Source organism: Eulemur rufifrons, chromosome 17 (genome assembly GCF_041146395.1).
Source record: "Eulemur rufifrons isolate Redbay chromosome 17, OSU_ERuf_1, whole genome shotgun sequence".
NCBI classification, from domain to species: Eukaryota; Metazoa; Chordata; class Mammalia; order Primates; family Lemuridae; genus Eulemur; species Eulemur rufifrons.
Window position 1 is genome coordinate 87,556,590 of NC_090999.1, and position 22,738 is coordinate 87,579,327.

The window sequence follows — 22,738 nt, forward strand, 5'->3', positions numbered from 1 at the left end:
TGGCAAAGAACTCAATTTTAATCACTGGAAAACAGGCCCTGTTATTGGAAGGTGCAGCTGAAGTCTTCGTAGCCCTCATCAACAGACAGTTTCTGAAAGGGCCTCTAGAAAATTGACTCCTCTCCAAAAATAGACTTCTGAGGAAACTGTACAAGAAGAAGATATATGAACACTAAGTTATTATAAGTTGAAGAAAAATAGTCATCGTGACACTTGTTATTTAGGACAATACCAAGATTTTTAATGTAGGAATTCTAAAGCAGCTCAACAATGCTTACAGTCTGGAAATGAGCTCAACATAAATAATACATTAAGTATTTACTGTGTGCAAGATGTTATGTTAAAAAACAACATATTGTTGAAACTGAGGATAACACTTCCTAGCTGAATTTTTAAAGGTACACATGAGTAATCTTATGTTTTCATCTTATGTTTTTCTTGAAATGCTTCCACACATATTGGAAGTGCATTAGGTAGGTGTATGGTGTTAAGTTTTTGCACTTTTATTAACAATAATAGTACTTAATCTAAGGTGGAAAGTAGATTTTGTTCATTGTCCTTATCGTAAGTGTCTTTAGTAAATTAGGGCTAAGTGAAAGCACTGGATTAAAGAACTAGTACTTGCTAAGTCATACTCTATGTATATGTATAGATGTGCAAATATTTGGTTGTTATAGACATTCAGCCTACTATCCTTAATCATTTAAAGATATCAAACTATATACTCTTTTCCTCATAAAAAAGGACATTTATTTTATAGAGAATTTTGTTATTAAATTGGCACATTTACATATTGGAAAAATTTATATAACCTTCATTTGATTTCTGGATTTGGAATCAATAAAAATAAGCATGTTATAATTCTAATTAAAAATACATGGTCAGGTTTTTATTTTTCCCAGTTAGCCAGTTTAGCCATTTGGACTGCTTCTGATGCAATGAGTAATGATTTTAAATATCTATGCATATGTTTGTGTAATTATTGAATTTTAAACTAATTATTAGAGTTTTGTATTTTTTAAATTTTTCTTCTGTATTAATAGACCCAGTATTTATTATAGCGTAGTTCTAGTGAATGGATATCCCCAAATTGAGATTCCTGCTGCACTGAAAATTATAAACCTGGATCTCATTAGCAGAAGAGACTTATAACATCTTTGTTGCCATGAAGTACTATGGAGAAAGGAAATTTTAAAGTCACCAAGGCCCATATTCTGTAAAGTTGTGGGCCAATGACTGTCCCTTGTATAGCACAGGGAATTTTTTTAAAAAATGACAGACTTAAGACCTTCTAAGATTTCTGGGTGGTCTTCATGGGAAATGCATAGTTGAGTCCACTGAGGCAGTTTAATCAGAAGGGCACTAGGCATGGATCCTGTATAATGAAGTTAACATCTGGGAAGTTGGGGGATGTGGGGAAGAGGTCACCATCTTTTAATTAAGTGCAGATGTAGCCAGAGCTGGGAATAGCCATTGATCTTAGGTAGTGGTTCTCAAATGTGGTTCTGGGACAAGCAGAATCAGCATCACCTTGGAACTTGTTAGAGATGCAAATTCTTGGGCCCCACCCCAGACCTATTGGATCAGAAACTCTGCAAGTTGGACCCAGCAGTCTGTTCTAATAAGCCTTCTGGGTAATTCTCATGCGTGCTATAGTTTGAGAACCACTAGTCTAGGATTGCTCCAAAGTTTAATCCCCACAAATGAGCATAATGAAGCCAAGACAACTGACTCAAGATGTAGTCTTCAGTGCTCCCATGCGTGTTGCTATTGTGTCTACTTCTCTCTAAAATGACAATCAGGATTGTCATCTGTGCTCCATACATTCTCAATAATCATTGCCAAACAAATCTCCTGTAGAAATCAAATAATCTTTGAAAAATCAAAAATAAAGCATGACCACTTCAGGTGCGCCAAAAATTTGGAACTTGGATTTGGACAGTTTCCTGTACATAACTAAGTAAGGGATCCAGTTCCCAGATTGTTCCGTAGTTCCTTTCCAGAAGCCAGTACAAGATACGGTTGGCTTAAGCCCATGCTCAACTTCCCAGTGCTAGAAATGTTTTCTTTTTCCTCCCAGATATTTTCTTTTTGTTTGGATCTCATTAGGTCATAGTTTTGTCCTTGTGGAATTGATAAGTTTTCATCTACAACAGAGAATAAATCATATGTTCACTGAATGAACAACATCCTAGTTCTCTTTTTAAAATATTTTCATTTTTAACTCTTTTTCTGTCTCTCCTTTCCTCCCCCTTAACCTCCACATTTCAATCAAGTTCCTGGTGGGGTCAGGATGGCAAACGAAAAGAGGATAAAAGAGGTTCAGCAGAGCATGGTAGCACCCTGAAGAGGGGTAAGAGTTGGTCAGGACTGTGCCAGGGTCCTGATCTGGTTTCAGGAGTGTTTCCTAGGCCACCTCAGACCACACAGAATCTTTTGAGCCGGAAGATCATCTAAACTTCCTTCACAATGCAGGATTCTGATGTTTCTCTCTCAGAGGATCCCTCCAAACTTCTCTTGCAGTTTCTTGCTGGAGTGGTCGTGATCTCACAAAGCAGCCCGTTCTGTTAAAGCCCATTTGAAATGTCATTATTAGGAAGTCTTTGCTGAGATTAACATCCCTTACACTTCCTCCAAGATTTACCCTGAAGTCAAATTCTCCTTTTACCTGCTGGATCTTTAGATTCTCAGAGAGAAAGAGAGAGAGAGAAGTGAGTTTTCTCTTTGGCAAGTTAGATACTTCTTTAGCTGTTCTGCGTTAGATGGAGTTTCCCAGCCACTGGCTGTCTTGGCTTCCTGACTCTGTCTTGGTACATTCTAGTTCACCTGTGGCCTTCTTAAGAAGTGGAGCCCAGAACTGAACACAACATAACTTCTGTGCGCGTGTGTGTTTGCGTGTATTTTTTTTTCTGTTATGTATTCTTTTGTCTTCTCTTGCATAGCTGCTGTGAGCATGGATTCTTTCCTTCTTCTGAAAAAAGAATTTTAAATGTTAAACTCATTTTAAATCACACACATATGCACACACAGATACAGATTAAAAAGTATATAAAATATCTATATCCACTCTAGGCTTAAAAACTAAGGTCTTATCAAGCTCTAAAGTTGTAGTGTGAGTTCATTTTCAGTATTTGGATTTCAGAAATCATGAAATGACACCCAAATCATTTGCAGGAATTTTAAACTATAAATCAGGGCTCAAAACTACAAAAAGAATCAACCCTTTAAAGAGATTTGTCAAAGAAATCCTGATCTCTAGCATGAAATTTTCTAGTACACTGCCATCTTCCTTACTATTTTAATAAGACAAATGAGGCCAGGAGTTCAAGACTAGCCTGAGCAAGAGCGAGACCCCACCTCTACAAAGAAGTAGAAAAATTAGCCAGACGTTGTGGTAGGCGCCTGTAGTCCCAGCTACTCAGGAGGCTGAAGCAAGAGAATCGCTTGAGCCCAGGAGTTTAAGGTTGCAGTGAGTTTTCTTTGAAGACAAAGTTGAAATATTAAACCAACTGGCTATGAAATATAATGTTTTATAGACTAGTTCAGGGATACCTGTGGGTAAGTTATATTAGGTACACAAAGGTCTACATACTTTTCTTTAATGATGATCATACCTACCATTTCTATTTAGATTCCGGTGGAAAGAAGAGTAATTCATTTGGAATTATGGTTCATGAACACCTGAGCAATACAATTCAGGATTAAGGATGTCTATGGAATTTTGACCTAAATGGTTCAAAGACATACACATGATTGAGAGCACTCCAGGGCAAATCGGAAGAGCTCTAGACCTGTTAGCAGAAAGTGATTTGTGATAGCTGGCTTTGCTTCTACTTAGTAGTGCATAACCTCGGCCAGAATATTCCTGAGTTTTGCCATCTCTTAATATAGGAAAGATATGATTGCAAATTACAAGTCATGATGTGTACCCTCCACCTCCCTCACACAGTTGTAATAAATAAAGTTAGATAAAAAAAATACCGAAGATGATTTGAAAAAATAAAATGTTTGACACAAATATAGTGTTGCTTTACCATTGAGGTTTTGGCAAGTTGAAGTAAGAGGGGAGAGTACTAGACTTAAAATTAGAAGCCCTGGCTGTGTGTCTATGAGGCAATTACAGAACCTCTCTGAGCCTTGGTTTCCTTATCTCCACAAAGGCTAATATAAAGACGTTTGTTCTTCGTGAGACAAAGTAAGTGAGAGAGTATATGTAATAGCACCCAATCCTAAATCCTGGCTCAGAGTTTTCTTCACAGATTTTTCTGTGGATGTTTCCCTCAGGACAGCAAGGAGACAATGTAGGAACTGTTCCCACGCCGGGAACTGGAGCAGGCTCCATATGTTAGATTGAAGTCTCTTGGTTGATATCGAACATTCACGTGTATTTTTACACACATCCCGGAAAGTTGATATTCCAAAAAGATGTGCTCTGTTTACACCTGGCTTTGGAAATACTCCCCAGACCACCCCTGTTCATCACCCCATCCTGGCCCTCACCCTTTAGGACTCCTCTTTAGATGCAAAATTACAGCAATAGATGCTAAATCAACGTTATCCCTCTTTCTGGACATTCTGCTTCAGAATTCCACCTCCCATCCTTGCCTATGCTGCGGGCACTGCCCGAACCTCCCTCCTGCCCCTGAAGTGCCCTCAGTCACCAGGCGGACTGCCCCCACCCCAGGGTCTAGGGTAGGTGTCCCGGGCTGCTGTGTATTTGTCTTGGCCAATAACACGATATGGTAATGGCTTGTTTTCTTGTCGTCTCCCCTGGTACTGTGTGTTCCCTACTGGCACGGAGAGTACTGTAGGTCTTAACCCATATGTACATCCAGAATATTCCATAAGTGAAGAAGTGGATAAAATCTACAGGGCTTCTTGTGGCTTTGCCACGTTCTCCTTGTGTGTACTTCTTGGCTCTCCTTCCGTTGCCCCTTTCCAGTAAGAAATTTCTTGCCTCTATCATCTTTCTGCTTCAAGATTAGGCATTTAGTGACTGCCATGCTTCTGGCCACTGTTGAATCGAAGAGTGAAAGAAACTGAATCCAACAACATTTGGAATGAGTTGCTTCCTTGCCAGCCAAGCTACTGAGCCAACTGGGGACAACATTTCCACCCAAACCTTCCAGGACTTACTTTGTGATTATTTTGAGCTCTTACACTGAAGAAAGTAAGCCCAGCATCTGTGTGCAGGCTTTCAAATTGAAAATTTATCCCGGTACAGATTGGGCAGGTGTGTGTGTATGTGTGTGTGTGTGTGTGTGTGTGTGTTTTTGTGCATGCACGCGTGAACATGCATGCGTATAGGGGTGTAGGTAGCGGCTTTCCCAAGTGTTGGTGGATTAAAGAGTAAAGAAATAAGTTGTAATGCAAGTCTATTGAAGTCATCTTGTCACCAAATATACTCTGCTCATTTAATTTGACAAGTCCAGCTTATTTTTAATTACCAGGCCTCATAATGTACTGGTAAACGTAAATATAGTGACTTTGGCAGAAAAGGAGAAATCTGTGTAACATGAGCCTTCAGAATGAGTCCACACTGACTCCTTGTAAAATGGAGTGAGGCAATACATTCATATAAAAAAATTCAGTAGAGCAATTTATGTGATATTTGACTGTAGTCACAAATCAATGAGCCTTTTATGAGCCAAGCACACCAGAATGTGTATGTTCAAATGAGTGTAGTTTCCCAAAGAAATTTTGTTGGCCACTCTAAGCTTTTTCCAGGGAAGCTGCCATCATGCAACAGATTTTTGGAAGTCTTCATTTGGAATTATTTTCAAAGTCAGTTTTCAAGTCACACACAAAAAAATTAAAAATATCACCTGAAAATCATAATACTGGAGTGAGGGGAGGCAATTTTTAAAATAGCTTATCTACTTTTTAATATCCAATTTGACTCTCAGTTACTTTGCGTTCTTTCCCAAATTGCATCTTCCCTTGAAGGAAGCAGTTAGGCCATCACTGAGGTCACTCGTGAGAAGGTGACATGGTGTTGATTGACCCATTAGAGGTATATGCCCCTCACACACAGTTCAATAGGCACTGGAGTGACTTCTGTTCTTGGCAGCTTATCAAAACTCTGTGAGAGAAGGAAAAGTCCTATAAACATGGTGTATAGTTGACACCATATTTTTTGTTCTTTATCTCTGAAAGCTGGGCACCAATGTGGGGTCTGGGCAGGTTTTTCCCAGTGCCTAGGGCACATGCAAAGAAGGGGTCAGGGTGTCATCTGCAGCTTCCGCACGGCACACAGGTCTCAGCGACCTGGCCCTGTGTCCCCACATTCTAATATTTTTCTTCTTCCCCTCCCTGTTAATTTTCCTACCCAAACTGGAAGAGCTACATCATTGAAAACTGTTCCCTTTATCTTTCTGTGCTCTCTCACTCCCTGCCCAACCTGCATCTCACCTCTCCACACTTGCAAAAAAAAAAAAAAAAAAGTTAAACACACAACACACCTGCCTAAGTAAACAACAAATTACAAATTGCCAATGTCAGTGAAGAGAAATTAAAGCCCAGTTGAGCTTGAAATGGGATGATTTCAATCAGTCGACAGTACTTAAGGTGGAAAGACCTTAAGAGAGAGGTGCACTGGGAGAGAGGGGTTTAAATAAAGAAGAAAGCCTTTCAGAGACCTCAGAGAACCTGGGACAAGTGACTGCAGCTTGTAGGGTCAAGGCTGATGGCATGAGGGTGAAGCACAAATGTACGAATGACTAGGTCCTGAGATCCAGAAGGGTCCAGGGCCAGCTATGATGCTTAGCAATAAAAATCTCATGCAGAGGATTTTAAGCTGGACTGCTCTTTCTGGAGAACCTGACAAATATTTTTACTTAGGTGTAAACCCACTCTTGTTGGCCTGAGTAGGGTTGACCCTCTTGCCTCCAAGCTGCTGGTCTGGGCCAGATGGAGGACACCTTCCCCTCTAGTCACAGCAATGAAGTGTCACCATGTAAATCCACACTAATCACAACAAAGCAAGGACCCTTCCTCCAGTTGTAACGTGAAGGAAACATAATCCCCACCTTGTAATATTTTATTGTGTTTGTGAAGGTTTTCTTTTTCTAGTGCTACGAGATGGAATGGAGACTCCGTGAAAGCACAAATTGTGACATGTCGGTAGTTTATTTGTAAGAAATTTTATTTTGTTGCTCTCGTGGTATGAGAATTTAAAACAATCTTAGGATACAAATTCAATCTTAGAATACAAATGAAGTCAACATTTTTGGCAGGAGGCACCAATAAAAAATGGGGCGGGAGTGTTGGACTTATTATTTAATGCCGAATTCCCCTGAAGGGCCAGACACTCTAATGCCCCACAGCCGGGCAAGGCTCGTCCATGAGCAGAGCAGCCTGGGAGGGCACCTGGGGACCTGGGGAGCACACGCCTCACGGACAGGTAGGAGCAGCCACCGCTCGGCTCCAGCCAGTGGCTGCCATGGGGAAGGCAGACCTGTGTTGCCAGAGCTTCAGATACTTTTTAAGTGAAGTCAGAAATCCAGAATTTTATGTGAAATCACCCAAGGTCTACAAGCTGGCAATTGATCTGATTTTTTTAAACACTGCTAGAGCCAAACAAATCACATCTGTGGGCCAGATTCAGCTCACAGGCATCTGGTGTGTGCCCTGTGTGGCTGTGCCCTCTGTCAGAGCACCTCGTTCTGAACGGCGGCTCGTCGGTTTCCGCTGTGGATTGGTGTGGGGGGTGGGAGGTGGCAGAAGAGCAGGATGAGAAAAGTGACCGGTTTCCTTATCACGTTTGGTTGTTTGTAGCAGCTGCTCTAACCTGACCTCATGCTTCCCATCTTGTCCCTAATTCCTCAAAAGAGACTGCCTGAGGAAACCAAATGCTCCGTGGAAGGGCAGATGAGTAAGGGGCGTTGTATGGCCACAGGGACAACTGTGGACTCACCCTTGGCCATAAAGAAGCTATTAATAGCCGAGTGTGGTGGTGCATGCCTTTAGTCCCAGCTGCTCAGGAGACTGAGGCAGGAGGATCACTTGAGCCCAGGAATTCAAGGCTGCAGTGAGCTATGATTGCACCATGGCACTCCAGCCTGGATAGCGAGACCCTGTCTCAAAAAAACAACAACAAAAAAAAAAGAAGCAGCAGCAGCAGCAGTTAATGTTGAGAATGCAGCCAGGATTGGTGAACCATGGGGATTACTGCACATTATAAGTAAGAATATAAATACTCTCAAAGTGGCACCTTGAAAGAGAGAAGCATTGAAACCAGACAAAAGGAATATTCATATATAGCAAAAGACATCTTTAAGGAGATAGTTGCATGTGAAGGCCCACTAGAAAGTAAAGGAAAGCTCCAGAAGCCTTGGACCCCTTAGTGGAAGGCCAGGTACATCCAACCCATAGAGATAAATATGAGCAGTGGCCCAGGGCTTCCTGTGATGGGCCGCAACTGTTGTAATGGTTGTGTTCTGGCCTATGGAATCAAGAATCTCACTACTATCCTCGAAGTGCAAATATATTAATATTAACATATTAATATTTTCTGCTTCAATGTCACGATCTACAGTACCCATTGGTTATGTTCTGTTAGAGTGGCTGCACTCAACCGGGCCTAGCTCTCTGTAGATACTGCTCTCTGTATTGTCACAGCACCTCAAACAGGGCGTCAGTGATTGCTTATTAATTTGCTTAGTTGAGATGTGTTCTCCTACATTTTCTATTTCCAAATATTTAAAGATCCACTCAGTCCCCCCTCTGATAAATGTTTTTCTGCTTCATTTCCCGTTGTATCCATGTTCCTGCTGACACTTTGTTTGTCTCTGTCACATCCTGACACCCAGCACCATCTTTGTGTCTTTCACCAAAGCCACGGGAGGGAATAAAGCGTGTAAGTCGTCAACTATTCATCGTGGAATGCAGATTTAGTGAAAAGAAATGGACTTGGAAGAAAGTCTGTTAGCTGATGAGTTGAAATCCAAAGAGTGTGGGTTAGCTCTGAATCCATCAGTGGAAGAGAAAGTTATTTTGAGTAATCTGCAAGTATGAGTGTATATGTTTTCCTCTGAAAACCTCTGTGTGGATTAGAGGGAAAATGACATATTTTTATACCAAGCAATTTGCTTGAGAACCTATTTTTATATTTTTATAAATAATACGATTTCTGGTTTTAAAATTTTTTTACAAATTGGTTTTCTTTTCATTTTAAACCTTATTGTGATTTTAGAGGAATTTTTAATGTTTATTCTAAGTGGATAATCTCATTTGAGCATGGAATTAGCATCTTAATCCTTTCTCTGATAGACTCTGTATCTACTCTAATTAAGACTATGTAAAAATGGTATACACATGTGGGAAGGGAACGAGAGGAAACATGGAAAATTAAATCAGATGATGGGTTTGTGGTATCGTATGGTGAGTGATTTTTTTTTTCTGTTTATCATAATTATACTATTTGTGTAGCTTAAAAAAAAGAAACAGCTCAAAATGAGAAAACAATGCCTTCAGAATAAGAGTTTTCTTTTAAAAAATAGGTCTTTTTACACTCTTGATGTTCCATTGGGAAGCTCATTTTCATCAGCATGCTGTATTTTCGCTTTTCAGTAGTGTTACTGTTCTGCAGGGCACATCTCGATTAGGGAACCCAAAGAGGGCAAAATGAATTATTCCAGATACTCAAGTGTGGGTACATAGGACAATTTTTATAATAAGAAAGACAAGTGGCAGGAAATGGAATCTTACTTGGATATCTGAGAGTTGGCTCGGCAGACAATAACTGCACACTAAGGCACTGTCAGGAGGTCTGTATTTCTGTTCTTGACATCTGTAGGTGCCGCTGCCACCGCCAATGGGCATGATGATAAGTGAGGAGAAAATGAAGTGGGAGGTGATGTGTCCTACCGTGACAGGTGGAAAGGATTGCCCCAGGCAGCCCCGAGGCCAGGCTGACGGAAGACATTCTGGGGCCTGCGGCAGGTCACTCGGGCACAGTCGGGCAAAGCTGTTTGAAGCAGAGGGCAATGCAATAACTCTGTGGTTTAAATTTGTGCTTAGATCTTTTTTCTTTTTCTTTCTTTCTTTCTTTGAGGGGTAAACTGGAGGTTGTACTACAAATTCTAGAATATCCGTTACTCTTGGTTATTTGGTATCTGTCTCATGATCCCTGCGGAGATGCAGTATTAATTGCCCCATTCCCAGCACCGAGGATATGCCCACAGGACACATTGGAATATGGTTTTCCTACGATGTCCAGGCTGGCTCTCCAGCTCTGAGGCTCTGCTGAGGATTGGGTGTGGATCCTAATACCGATAGTAGGGGGAAATTCTAACCCCAGTCACTGCTCTGGCACAGACAAACAGGCACAAATCAAGTAAAGTGAAGTACCGTGGTGCTCGCTGAGGACCATGGAGCTGCTGTGCTCACTGCTTCTGGAAAACCTGGCTGGGGACGTTCAAAGAGAGGAAATGTGCTCCAAGGCAACACGAGCACCCATAACCTTTTTCATTTTGTTTGTTTAAATACAGATACTATTTTCGGTTATAAGACAGCTAACTTTTTTACCTTTCTTTTCTGCTTCTGTCTTGTCTAGGAATTTATAAGTATTTGACTTTACTCAAAATGTGCAAAGAAGAATAATGGAAGCCCCTGAATATCTTGATTTGGATGAAATTGACTTTAGTGATGACATTTCTGTAAGTATTACTACTTCCAAGCAACACTTTCAAGATATTCTGCCTTTAACTTCATGGACTGCTTTCTCCATCCTCAGATCTCCCAACTACATTTAGAAAATGACAGCAGAAATCCTATGGGGCAGTCCAAGTGTGGCTTTTGGGGTCTCCTGGACTAAGAAGTGAATCCCACCTAAGTGTGTGAGTTTGGGAAGGCCAGGCATTTAACTTCACCAAGCCGTTCATTCCTAATCTGTCCCAACATTGTCAGAAGTATTGATTGAGTACACTATAAAATGCCTGCATACAGTAGGCACTTTCATAGGGTTAATTCCCAGTTCCTTTATATGGCTGGCTATTCCACACCCAGCATTCTCTAGAGTCCACAAGGACACAGAGTAAAGAATAGCCGAGTTGGCACTTAATAATTGATGAATGATAAAGAGAATCCTTCCAGCCACTGTAGGTATCAAAGCACAGATCGGACACGGGAATATTGAGGAATATTCATGCATTGATGAGGACTATAGCTGACCTCTGAGGTCCCACTTAGTTCTGTAATGCTGTGGGCTGATGAGTCTCTGGGTTCCCATAACATTCACAAACTTCCTGCAGCTTAACTCAAGCCTGCTCAGAATGAATTGTCTACGTGTGCCTTGCTTAGAGTTTTGTGACTTACCCTGGGCTACACAATTCTACCATCCCAGCACACGTGCTGGCCTCTAGTGCCCCAGCAAAATTGGCTGACTCTCAGGTATGTGGTAAGAAGGCTGCTGTTTCTGAACTGGCCACGTAACTTTTCCTCCCAGGACATCCAGGCTCATACGCCATTGATCTCTCAGGGCTGAAGCTTTGGGTCACCACTCAAAGTCACCACTTTGAAACTGTCTCAAAATGATGAGCTTATGTTAACATGTCTCTGGCGGCAGTTTTATTCCTCTATTTCACTCCGTACCTTGAAGTACAATATGCATACTATGCACAAGAATTGAATTACTGGGATGAGTTTGATGAATCACCCATTTTATACAACCTTGGATGAGTCTTTTCTTTTCTACCAGAGAAATGTGAATTCAGCACTTCTCTGTTTTTGCTTCCAGATAATTTTTATTACTCCTCATTAAGACCAATATGAAGTGAGTTTCTTCTTCTCATGGTATCTGTCTATCTGTCTCTTTCCCTCTAAATAACTATGCTTGACTTGAAAATGTTCAGAGCATGGTTCTTTTATGGCCCTTCCCCTCAAGGTATTTTGAGTGGAGTTGGGGAAAGTAAGGAAAGCAAATGATACAGTGGGGGCATGTAGGTAGGATGGAAGGTGTTGTAGAAAGGGAAACTGTGTTGGAATTAGGATTATGAGCGGCTCTCTGAGCTTTAATAATCAAGTTGTTTTAAGAACATGGGCTTTGAAGGTAGCCAACCTGGGCTCCTACCTTATTCTGACCTTTCCTGGCTGGATAGCATATTAACTTCACCTCCCTGAGATACCCATCTCACTTTTAAGGTTGTTTTGAGGATTGAGTGAAAAAATAATATATGAGAAACACTTAGCTTGGCACACAGTAAGTTGCTCTTAAAAATGGTAGCTTTTGTTATTATTTCAATGAATAATACAGTAATATTTATACGACCAGTGGTGAAGAAAGAACTCGAGGGAAAAGACCAGGCATAATGTCAAGATTTTTTTTTTTAAATACAACAGAGCAGTTGTATTTACAGAAGAATCATCTGGCAGTAGCCCATAATTTTGATGAATTAGGAATCTCTACTTGAAAGATAATAAAATATGTTAAGCAATAACTGAAGCTGTTTAGCAAATTAGGCTATAGGATTATGCAATAGTTGAACTATAACTTGACCACTCTGAAACATAAAGTTATCCATCTGTAATTGTGTAACAGCACCCAAACTGTCCCCTCTTACACACATTTCTATTGTTTGGAGCATTTCAACTTAAATCAGATTTTGAAATTGTATAGCATTGAAATTCTAGGAAATTGCATAGAATTAATTGTGCAGTAAATAATGTTTGTTGAGCATTTGCTGTGGGACAGGAACTATCTTGGTTAATCTTCACAACAATCCTGTAAAGGTTCTGTTATTACCTTCATTTTACAGATGAGGAAACTGAGCATGAAGTTCCTACATAACTTGTCCAGGGTCACCCAGCTAGTTAGGAGTACTCTGCTCCAGAATATCCACTTTTAGCCTCAATTCTTGACTGCCTCTCCAGGATGAATATAGTTTATTGCAGTGGTTCACATCAGAGGTGATTTTACCTGCCCTACCTCTACCCCGGAAATATTTGGCAATACCTGGAGACATTTTTTGTTGTCATACTGGGGAGATACTACTAGCATCTAGTGGGTAGAGACCAGAGATGCTTCTAAACATCAAACAATGCATAGGACAATACCCTATGACAAAGAATTATCTAGCCCAAAATGTCAGTGGTACTGAAGGATGAGAAATCCTGGTCTATTTCAATACACTTGAAACTGAAGAAGCTCAGTTGACTGGCAACCTTTGCAATATAGTAGATCATTTTATAATTCTTCAGTATGATGCATGTTTAATGCTTTAAACGTGCCAGAATCATATTGTTGTTACTTAATGACTCCATGGAGAAAGAATTGGAGATAACCTCCTAAATGTTGAAATGATTGTTCTGGCCTATTTAGGGAAACTAGGAGCATGGATGTTACAGCTGCTTTAAGGATTAAATGGAGATTATTCAAATGCTAAAATTGAAAAAGGAAGATGTTTTCAATGTGCTAATTCACTGGCATAAAAAGAAATGTAGCTTCCCATGAACATGCTTTTATTTTTAGGATTCCATAAACCTTCATCTCTGACAGCCCTTAAGCCTCTTTCCTGGTTAAGTGGTGGAGCGGGGAGGAAAGTGCACATTGCATTTGAAAAAGATGTTTACAAAAAAGATGCCCGAGTGTAAAACTCCTCTTCTTACTCCCCAGCCGTAGCCCTATTACGTAGTCTAGGCTTTCTATTGCATGGTTTTTCCCTCTGGTCATGAGTCTAGTTCTTGTTTTAATTAAAACACAAGCTGTATATTGGTAGAAAAAAACAACTTAAAATTTTTTGCCTTTACCTAACGAGACAAAACACGGCAACTGAATTATTTTGAAGTTTCCCAGACTCAAAAATGATGCAAGTCCTTTGCAAAATGCGAAGTTTAAACTGTACATTCTTGTAATGCTGCCATGGGAAAGGGCCGGCCATCGCACAGTGACTGCGGGCTGCGAGGGAGAGAGAGATGACGACACATAAACACAGACGTCGAAGTAGCGCTTTTCTGTCACTGCAAGTGCATTTACAGATTCTCTCTCTTATTCCTGTGGGAGCCAGATCCCTCTATCTTAAAAACAAAAACAGGCCGGGCGCGGTGGCTCACGCCTGTAATCCTAGCACTCTGGGAGGCCGAGGCGGGTGGATCGCTCAAGGTCAGGAGTTCGAGACCAGCCTGAGCAAGAGCGAGACCCCGTCTCTACTAAAAATAGAAAGAAATTATATGGACAACTAAAAATATATATATATATAGAAAAATTAGCCGGGCATAGTGGCGCATGCCTGTAGTCCTAGCTACTCGGGAGGCTGAGGCAGTAGGATCGCTTGAGCCCAGGAGTTTGAGGTTGCTGTGAGCTAGGCTGACGCCACGGCACTCACTCTAGCCTGGGCAACAAAGTGAGACTCTGTCTCAAAAAAAAAAAAACAAAAACAAAAACAAAAACCTTCTGGAATTCTTAGGAGCTATGGTGGATTTATGTTGTTAAGAGAGGCCAACTGACTATTCTCAAAACCAGTGTCATACACAGGACGGAGTAAAGCAGAGGCGGGACCCGGGATCTATAGGAGAGCTTCCCTCACAGCCCTGTCCGTCAGGTGCTGGCTGGGCCCACGCTGAGCTGGACTCTTCAGGTCGTGATCTTGCCCGAGCCTCACATCAACTCTGTGAGGCAGGCTTTGCTGTTATTGTTTGGCAGATGAGAAAATTGAGGCTTAGGGTGGTTGCGTGATGTTCACAAGGTTGTAAGTGTCAGGGCCCGGACTGAAGTGAGAACGGTTTGACCACGCAGTGTAGTCGAGTAGAAGCGTCTCTGGACCAGTCACCTCCCCCGTCCCTAGCGCCAGTTGGCACTGAAGCAATTACAAATTGCTGTTTGGAAGTAAGGGAGTTGGTATATGTTGTAAATATATAAAATAAAATCAGCCAAAGAGAATTTAAGTAAATCTCTTCATTTTACTGTACCTCATCTTACCCATCTGTTAAATGATAATAATCATCTCTACTTATTATTCTGGATTTTATGGAGAAAACATGAAAATTTGTATATATACACACACATGTATTATATAAACACACACATATATAAACATATGTACATATATATGTATACGTGCATATACATATAAATTCTCATATACATGTAGCTGCATATGTACACATACCCATGCAAATATATACACATACACATACATACACATACACACAAATAGAAGCAGTGAAATATTTTATTCCTCTGCACAGGAATTTGTGTTGCTTTTCTGAATCACTCTGACTGCAAATTTAATGACAGTTGACATTGCTTTTTGGCGATTGCATAACCTATTTTTTGTTCAGGTCAAACAAGATCAAGATAAAAAGCGTCCTTCCACTTTACTATCCTCTTTGATCCCAGCCCTTGCAACCTACAGTAATAGCACAAAATTGTGTGGGTTTATTTTCCTAAGGTGCTTGAACCACTGAGTGACAGAAAAATTCTTATGGCAAATTAATCTCACACTTTCAGTGAGTTTTCACATTTTCCATCCCACAGACTGTACATCATTTTCACTAAAATATCTTCTCTTTATGTATTCACCACCTTTTCCTCAGGTCAGTCCATGGACACTTCCCTAGATGTTGCTGTGTGTTGACAAAGACCCGTCTCAGCAGTGGGAGACCTTGAGCAAGGGGATGAGGAGTCCATCAAGTGGGCTCAGGCAATGAGTCAGGGCAGGCCAAGAATATAGCTTTGCCCTAACTTTAGGTGCGCAAAAGGGTATAGAGACATCCAAGGTGCAGAGAACCTGGCTTGCCCTTCCTCTCTGGTGAGGAATCTACGAGAGTAAGATGGATCCTGTTATACTTTCTTCTGCTCCTCCTCAAAGGACACAAGACTTCCATGTGACCTCGGGTGCGTCAGTCCCTTCTTCACTGTCCCTATCAGCCCTGCTCTTCCTAGCAGTCGCCCTGCTCCTATCTATATTAAATTTTTCTTGGTATTTCTCAGTATGATCTACCTTTAGCATCTGTTCAGAATGCCCCACCTTTTTGCAGTGTTGTTTTTGTAACATCCTGCCTTTGGGTCTAAATTACCTCTCATTCTTCCTTTCCCCAGCCCTGCATCATCAGAAACCTCACACCGTGTTCTAGCATCATATGCCGTATGTGTTAACTTGTTGTCTTAACACCTACCAGGAAACGAATTAAGGCTCATCTAATCCAGAAAAGATGAATGATATGTTGATGTCCCAGAGCTGGGGTTAGACCCCAGGACTAGAACCCACATGCCAGGGCTCCAAATCTTGGACTGGACACTTCTGCCAGAGAAGGTAGAGAGCAACCTTCTGGATAAAGTGATTTCCAAGAAAAATGAGCAACTGCCAGATTTTTTGGATTTGTCCTTCTCTTACTCTGCAGATGGCCCTAGAAGTTCTTAACTTGCCTGATGGTCATAGGATTTATTAGATTGACTATGCAGGTTACTTATACAAACTGTTTACCTTTTCATCACAATTAGCTTTTATACCAGTCTACTCAGCAGGCATTTATTAAACATTAACAGCGTTCCAGGCATGGTTCTACGCTTGGGGTGAGTGACACAGACTTGGTCTATGCTCTCATAGAGTTTATAGTGTGCTATATTAACAATTAAGCACATTATGAGTTGTCAGGTTAACTTGGTGGTAGGTCACATTTAATTACATTAAACTCCATTCTTGACAGTCATTATATTTTGACAGTGATTGATTTTTGGCTCAAATTAAAACTAGACCATTATTGAAGTTGAACAAGCTTTATGACTGGCCATCTCCCCAACTGCAAGGTACACTTTTGTTTTAATTTTTTTGTAATTTATAAGTTTTGCTTCAGTAATTATCATTACATTGTATTCATTTTTAAATGCTCATCTTGATACTTTTAATTATAATTAATAATAATGGCTAACATTTATTGAATACTGTGCATCAGACACTGTTCCCCATGTTTTACATTATTAGTTCATAATCTTCACAGCCACACTCTGATATACGTACAGTCATGACCGTGTTTTACCAGTGAAGAAACAGACATACAGAAGTTAATTAACTAAGATTGATAAGCTAGGAAATGGTGAAGTCAGGATATAATACAGGCAGTCTGGCTCTAGAATCCATGTTTGTAACCACTGCATTGAATGTTACTTCTTCTGGGCCCTTTGTCACCTCTGGCCTTCCTAGTCCACCTAGGTCTCTTCCCCACCCATGTCCACTTCTCACAGTAGAAGGAAGTCATTCAATATTGTGATCTCACCACCTTTACCAGTGTGAACCTTCGTCTTTTGCCTGACTACACATTACATTAATTACATTAGCATTGCAATAAAGTAGTTCTTGGTATATTCTTAAAATGGTAAAAAAGAATTACTGAGTTTTCCCAAATAACAACCACAAACAATGTCTTAGCATAAAAGAATTTTATTATTATTAATTTTTTAAAAAACCTCTTGGAAAATATAAAAAATAAGGAACCAGAGCAAAATTCCAATGCATTTAAAAATAGGATTAACAGTAATAATGTTCTAAATGGTGGAAAGAAATGTATTTAGAGCAGAGTGGGATGGCTATATGAAATTATGGGTCATAAGTATCTGCACTATACAGAGATGATGGTTGAAACTCTGGGAGTAGTTAAGGTCACCTGTAAAAATATGGAACATGGAAAAAGAAGAATGTTCCAAGGAAGGAACTATGCAGAAGTGGTGGGGGGGAAAGAAGCTTCTACAAAGGAAACAGGAAAGAAGTTTTCAGAGACCTAGGAAGAAAACTAAGGGAGCAAAAAGGTGGAGGGAGGGGTTAAGGAATTTAGAGAAGAGAGTAGTCAATAGTAGCAAATAGATCATTATAAAGATAAGGGTTGAAAAGTACCCACTGGATTTTCCAGTTAAGACCCATTAACGGCCCCAATAAGCACCGTGTCTGAGGGGTGGTGGGGCAGAACCCTGTCATGGGGGCTGCAGGAGCAAACGCAGAGATGAGGGAATAGCAACACGAACAGAGACGTTCTTTCAAACAAAGATGGCTGAGGAGCCCAAGAGCAGGGAAGCCCATACTCAGTCGGGGGGCAGAGTGTCCTGAGGTGGTGGGGTGCTTGTTTATTTGAATCGCGTCAGAAAAGAAAGCCAATACTGGGTGGCTGACGAGGAGGAGAGAGGAAAGGGTGATGGCGGGACACGAGTCCTGAGGAGATGGGGAAAGAGGAAACCTGCGTGCAGGTGAAGCGCTGGCAGTGAAGGGTGCTCCGTTAGTGCCACACCCTCAGAGGGGGCCGCGGAGCGCGATGTGTCATGGAGGGCGTGAAGTCAGGACATCCCTCCTGGATGGGAAGGGCAGAACTTTGGAGAAGTGGACAACGTTTTAGAAAAACATGTTCTGAAAATCTCACTTCAGCTATGTGTCTTTGCTTTTACTCCCAACTTTGCTTGGGCACATTACTGTCACCGTTTTTATTGTGTGCCTGCGGAGATACCTGCCTGAGTTTTAGAGAGCCCTGTGAGGATCTCGCCACAGTTGTTTGGATGGCTAGCCTGATTATTTCTTTTGGAAACTAATGGGAATTCAGTTGTTTAAAAGTCTCTAGCTTGAAAAGGTGCTTGGGATGTTAGTTCTTTCATTTTCTGTGGCGCATTACCATTTGAATCACGTCTACTTGTTCACCCAACTGGCTCCAATTTTAAGCAATAAGGGCCAAAGCTTTTCAGTCCTGAAAACATCTAGGTGGTCGGATATCCCCATAGCCCAATGTAGAAATCATGCACTGTCAAGAATCGCACGCATGTTCCAAGTGTTTCGCACAGCAGGGTGACAAAACTGAATGGTGTAGGCTGGCATATGTAGGATTGTCTTGTGCTATATCGACTCTGTAGTTTGTGACACTAAGGTTTCAGTGTCAGCCCTTGGCCACAGACTCTCTTGGGTGAGAACAGAACAAAGAGAAGCCAAGCAATGTTCTGAGATGGACGGAACTACCTTTCTTTTCCTTTCTAGTTAGTCCCAGCTCGGCCCCTGTTTCCTGCCTTGTTAGTTCTCATATCTTCATCTGCTGAGCTTAAAGTCCTGACAGGAATGAAGACCAGGAGGGAAGGGCTGAGTAGCACACATGAAAACAGGTTAGAGAGAAGAGACTAAAACATTTAACAGCACTTTACAGTTTGCAAAATGACTTCAACTACATTATCTCACATAATTATCTGACTCCCAGAGACGTGAAATGAATTATTTGTCCAGAACCGCAGTGTTAATAAATGTCAGAGCTGGGACTTGGATGCAGATCTTCTGGCTCCAAATCCATTGTCCTTTATACCTGCGGTCCCCAACCACCAGGTCACAGACTGATAAATGTCCTCCTCCCCCACCCGCAGTAAAATTGCCTTCCGTGACACTTAGGAAGTGGGGGCACAGCAGCAGATGGGTGGCACGTGAGCAAGGGAGGCTTCATCTGTATTTACAGCTGCTCCCCATCGCTCACTCGAAAGAGCGCTCGAATCACAGACTGAGCTCCTCCTCCCTCCACCCACCCCGTCTATGGAAAAATCGTCTTCCATGAAACCAGTCCCTGGTGCCAGAAAGGTTAGGGACCGTTGCTGTATACAAAGGCTAAGGCATCAGCCCGTACTCATATTATTTAATATTACTCTAGGAAGAGTGTTTCTTTTGAATATGCCATGATTGTATTGCTAGACTTATAATTATGAGTTTTGCTAAGAAGATTAATGCTATAGAAATGTTAACTGCTATCATTAGTATCACTGCTACCAAAATTCATTTCATTTTGAGGAATTATTTAATTCATTTAATTTAATTCTATAAGTGCCTAGTGTCTTAGTTAAATAAAATATTGTCCACACCCTCAGAAAGCAGAGAAAGCAGTTATGTAAACATATAGATGAAACGTCATGTGAGGAGTTCTGTAATGGCCGTGTGCCTAAGACAAGGAAATAAGATAGAGCAGTTGTTCTCAAACTTCATCGTGCATCAGAATTACCTGGCTAACTTATGAAAAAACAGATTTCTGGGCCCCACCCGCACAGTTCCTCATTCAGTAGGTCCAGGATGGGGCCCAAGAACGTGAATTCCTAACAAATGCCTGGATCGTGTCAGTGCCACTAGTCCAGAGACCACACTTTGAAAGCTGACATTACTTCCATCTGGGAGGATCAGAGAAGATACTGTAGAACTTATATCCAGGCAAATCTTGAAGAATTAAAAGGCATTGGCCTAGTGAAATGGGTAGGATATCATTTCAGGTAGATGGACTAGCATATGTAAAGGTACAGACAGGTAAAGCAATAGGTAGGGGAACCACAAGGAATTTGTGATTGGCACAATCAAAAGAGTAGTGGACAGTGGTAAGGGATGAGCCTGAGCTCATGGAAGGCTCCATGTGCCGTGCTAAGGCATGTGATCTTTGTCCAATATGCTGTGCAGAGCCACTGAAATATTTGAAACACACACACCTTAGTCAAATTCGCATTTCAGAAAGTGAATTAATTTTTGTGCCAGTATGAAGGCTTGGAAGAAAGTCCCATATATTACCTCTAAATGTCTCTAATAGTATGCCCAGGGATTAGCCGAATGTGTGTGCATCTTGGTATTTTAGTCAAACAGTTATTCAGTCCCTGTGTGCCATGCAAATGTACAAGTCAAAGACATCATGCTTTCTGTCAGGTGCTTGTGGGAGGCAACACTTACAGATAGGAAACAGCAGAGCACAAGACAAGGCAGAAATTTACCAATGGAAGAAAAGAGAAAGGTCAGGAAGGGCTGAAGCAATCAGCCAGGGCCTCATGGAGAAGGCAGGACACAAGCTGGCTTTGCTTGTGCAATGGTGGCATTTGCAGGACTAGAGGAGGACATTACGGTGAATGGGATCCCAGAGTAAAGGAACAAACAGTGAACTAAACTTCGGATGCACAAGGCTGTTGAAGAGGCTGAGGCAGCTGGTCAGCCTTTGGCAGGAGCTGTTCTTGTGATGTGGTGAAGTAGAAAAGAGGTTTACAAAAGAAATTTAGATCAAAAAGGCGATTTTCACTGGGAATAACCTCTGGAAGAATTCTAGAAAAGGAATAAATTAGGGCAACACAGCAACAGGAAATATAACGCTTCTCAACTAACTGCAAGCCTCCTCTCCTCTCTTACCACCCAAGGGCAATAGGAATGAAGGGAACAGGCTACAAAAGCGTGGGTTGAGGGGCAAGGGGCAGGGAAGATGCTCTGGGCTTTGGTGCTGATAGTAACGGTAGTTACTGCCTTGGGAGCTGGCTGTTGTCCTGAGAATGAGGTGGGTTGACAACCTGACAGCTCCTTATAAAAGACCATCTGCCCTTTGAACTGGGATGAAGGCCGGGAAGCCTTCTGTTCCAGCTCCCAGACGACATGGCACAAGGCAGACTTGCAAGGCAGACTTCCCGGGTCGTTTGCTTATCGCAAATTTTGCAAATACAGAAACATGTTGGTTTTGTGAGTTGTGTTTCTGTGCATTTCTTCACTTAAGAACTTAACGGTCTTCACAGCATTCCCTTCCGCTTTCTCTTCCATCCAAAGAGCAGTGTCTGTACTTACTGAAACAAATCCACAAATTGGTTTTGTCTTGTGTCTTTATAAAGACTGATGGATTTGTTCACAGTGCGGACTGGAGCCATTGAATTTGACATTCCATACTCTCTTAAAATTATCTAAAACTTTAATTTTCTGGTTAACACATCATCCTTTTCTTAGATTGCTGTACTTTTTATTTCTATTCGTAGAAGCAGCACATGACTTTTTCCTAAGGTCATTATTCCCAAAGAATTAAAATGTGTGCCTCCATACATAAAAGTGACTTCCTGTGTGACTGTGGGCGGAAAGGCAGAGTGCCAGTTTGATGTAGGGTGAGGCAGTGGGCACGGCTCAGCAAGGAGAGTCTCTGCCTGTGGCTTCGTCCCCACACAGCCGGGCAGCCTGTGCTGGTGCTGCTCAAATTGAAACCTCATCAAATGAAAACTTACTACACACTACGGGCCTTTGAGGGCAAATGGGAAGAGTTGAAGCCACGGCTATGAAATCAGAGATCCTGATGTTTCTGACTTTGGGGTGGGAGGTGGCAGTTAGGATACATGCGTCTGCAAATGCAGAGAGAAATCCACCCATTTTAATCAGATGTATAGCATGAAGCCCAGTGAACAAACCTTATTGAATTTATCATTAGCCATATTTAAACACAATCAATTTTAAATTTCCTCTTTCTAAAATTTTGCCTCGGAAGAAAAGCAAAAGAAAAGGAGAGAGGGCGAGACTTTGCCGAAGGGTGTTTCCTGGGGTGCATGGCAACCAAAACGAAAGGCCGGATTTTAATTGAATTATAGACTGTGTAATTATTTAACCTGTACCAGCTGGTCTCCAGAAGCTACCAGATTCCTTAGAGAGCTTGTACTTGGCTAGAAACATAAGGTACCTTATTAGTACCAAGAAAAATGCTTTCTGTACCTAGTTACCCCTAACCTCCAAAGAAAATAATGCAAAGGGAAAAATACTCTGAGGTTCATTTTGGTTTAAGAGGCAGTCATCCTGCCTCTAGTATGGGCGTGGATTTCCTGAAGCACCTGTAGTCTCTGAGGAATGGCCGACATAAACAGGATATGATTGCATCAGGCAGGTAAGAGTAATGTCTCTAATTAGTCATTTGAGATTTCATTTTTCACTTGGAAATACTGGAAATGTAATTTGTTTGTGACACACAATTGGCAAACTGACAATATCCACAACTGTCCCTCCCTCTGTCTTGCTGTCCTGATATCCTGTGG

The 22,738-nt window shown here is 41.4% G+C and overlaps 1 protein-coding gene across 1 annotated transcript in view; it reads left to right on the forward strand.

Annotated features, from left to right (window-relative positions):
* The first annotated feature begins 10,601 nt into the window (after window positions 1-10,601).
* SNCAIP (synuclein alpha interacting protein) overlaps window positions 10,602-22,738 on the forward strand; it is a 75,974-nt gene continuing 63,837 nt past the window's right edge. Inside the window, 4 exon segments of the mRNA XM_069492154.1 lie at window positions 10,602-10,658; window positions 21,104-21,151; window positions 21,153-21,187; window positions 21,189-21,237. Of these exon segments, the coding sequence (XP_069348255.1) occupies window positions 10,602-10,658; window positions 21,104-21,151; window positions 21,153-21,187; window positions 21,189-21,237 (189 nt within the window).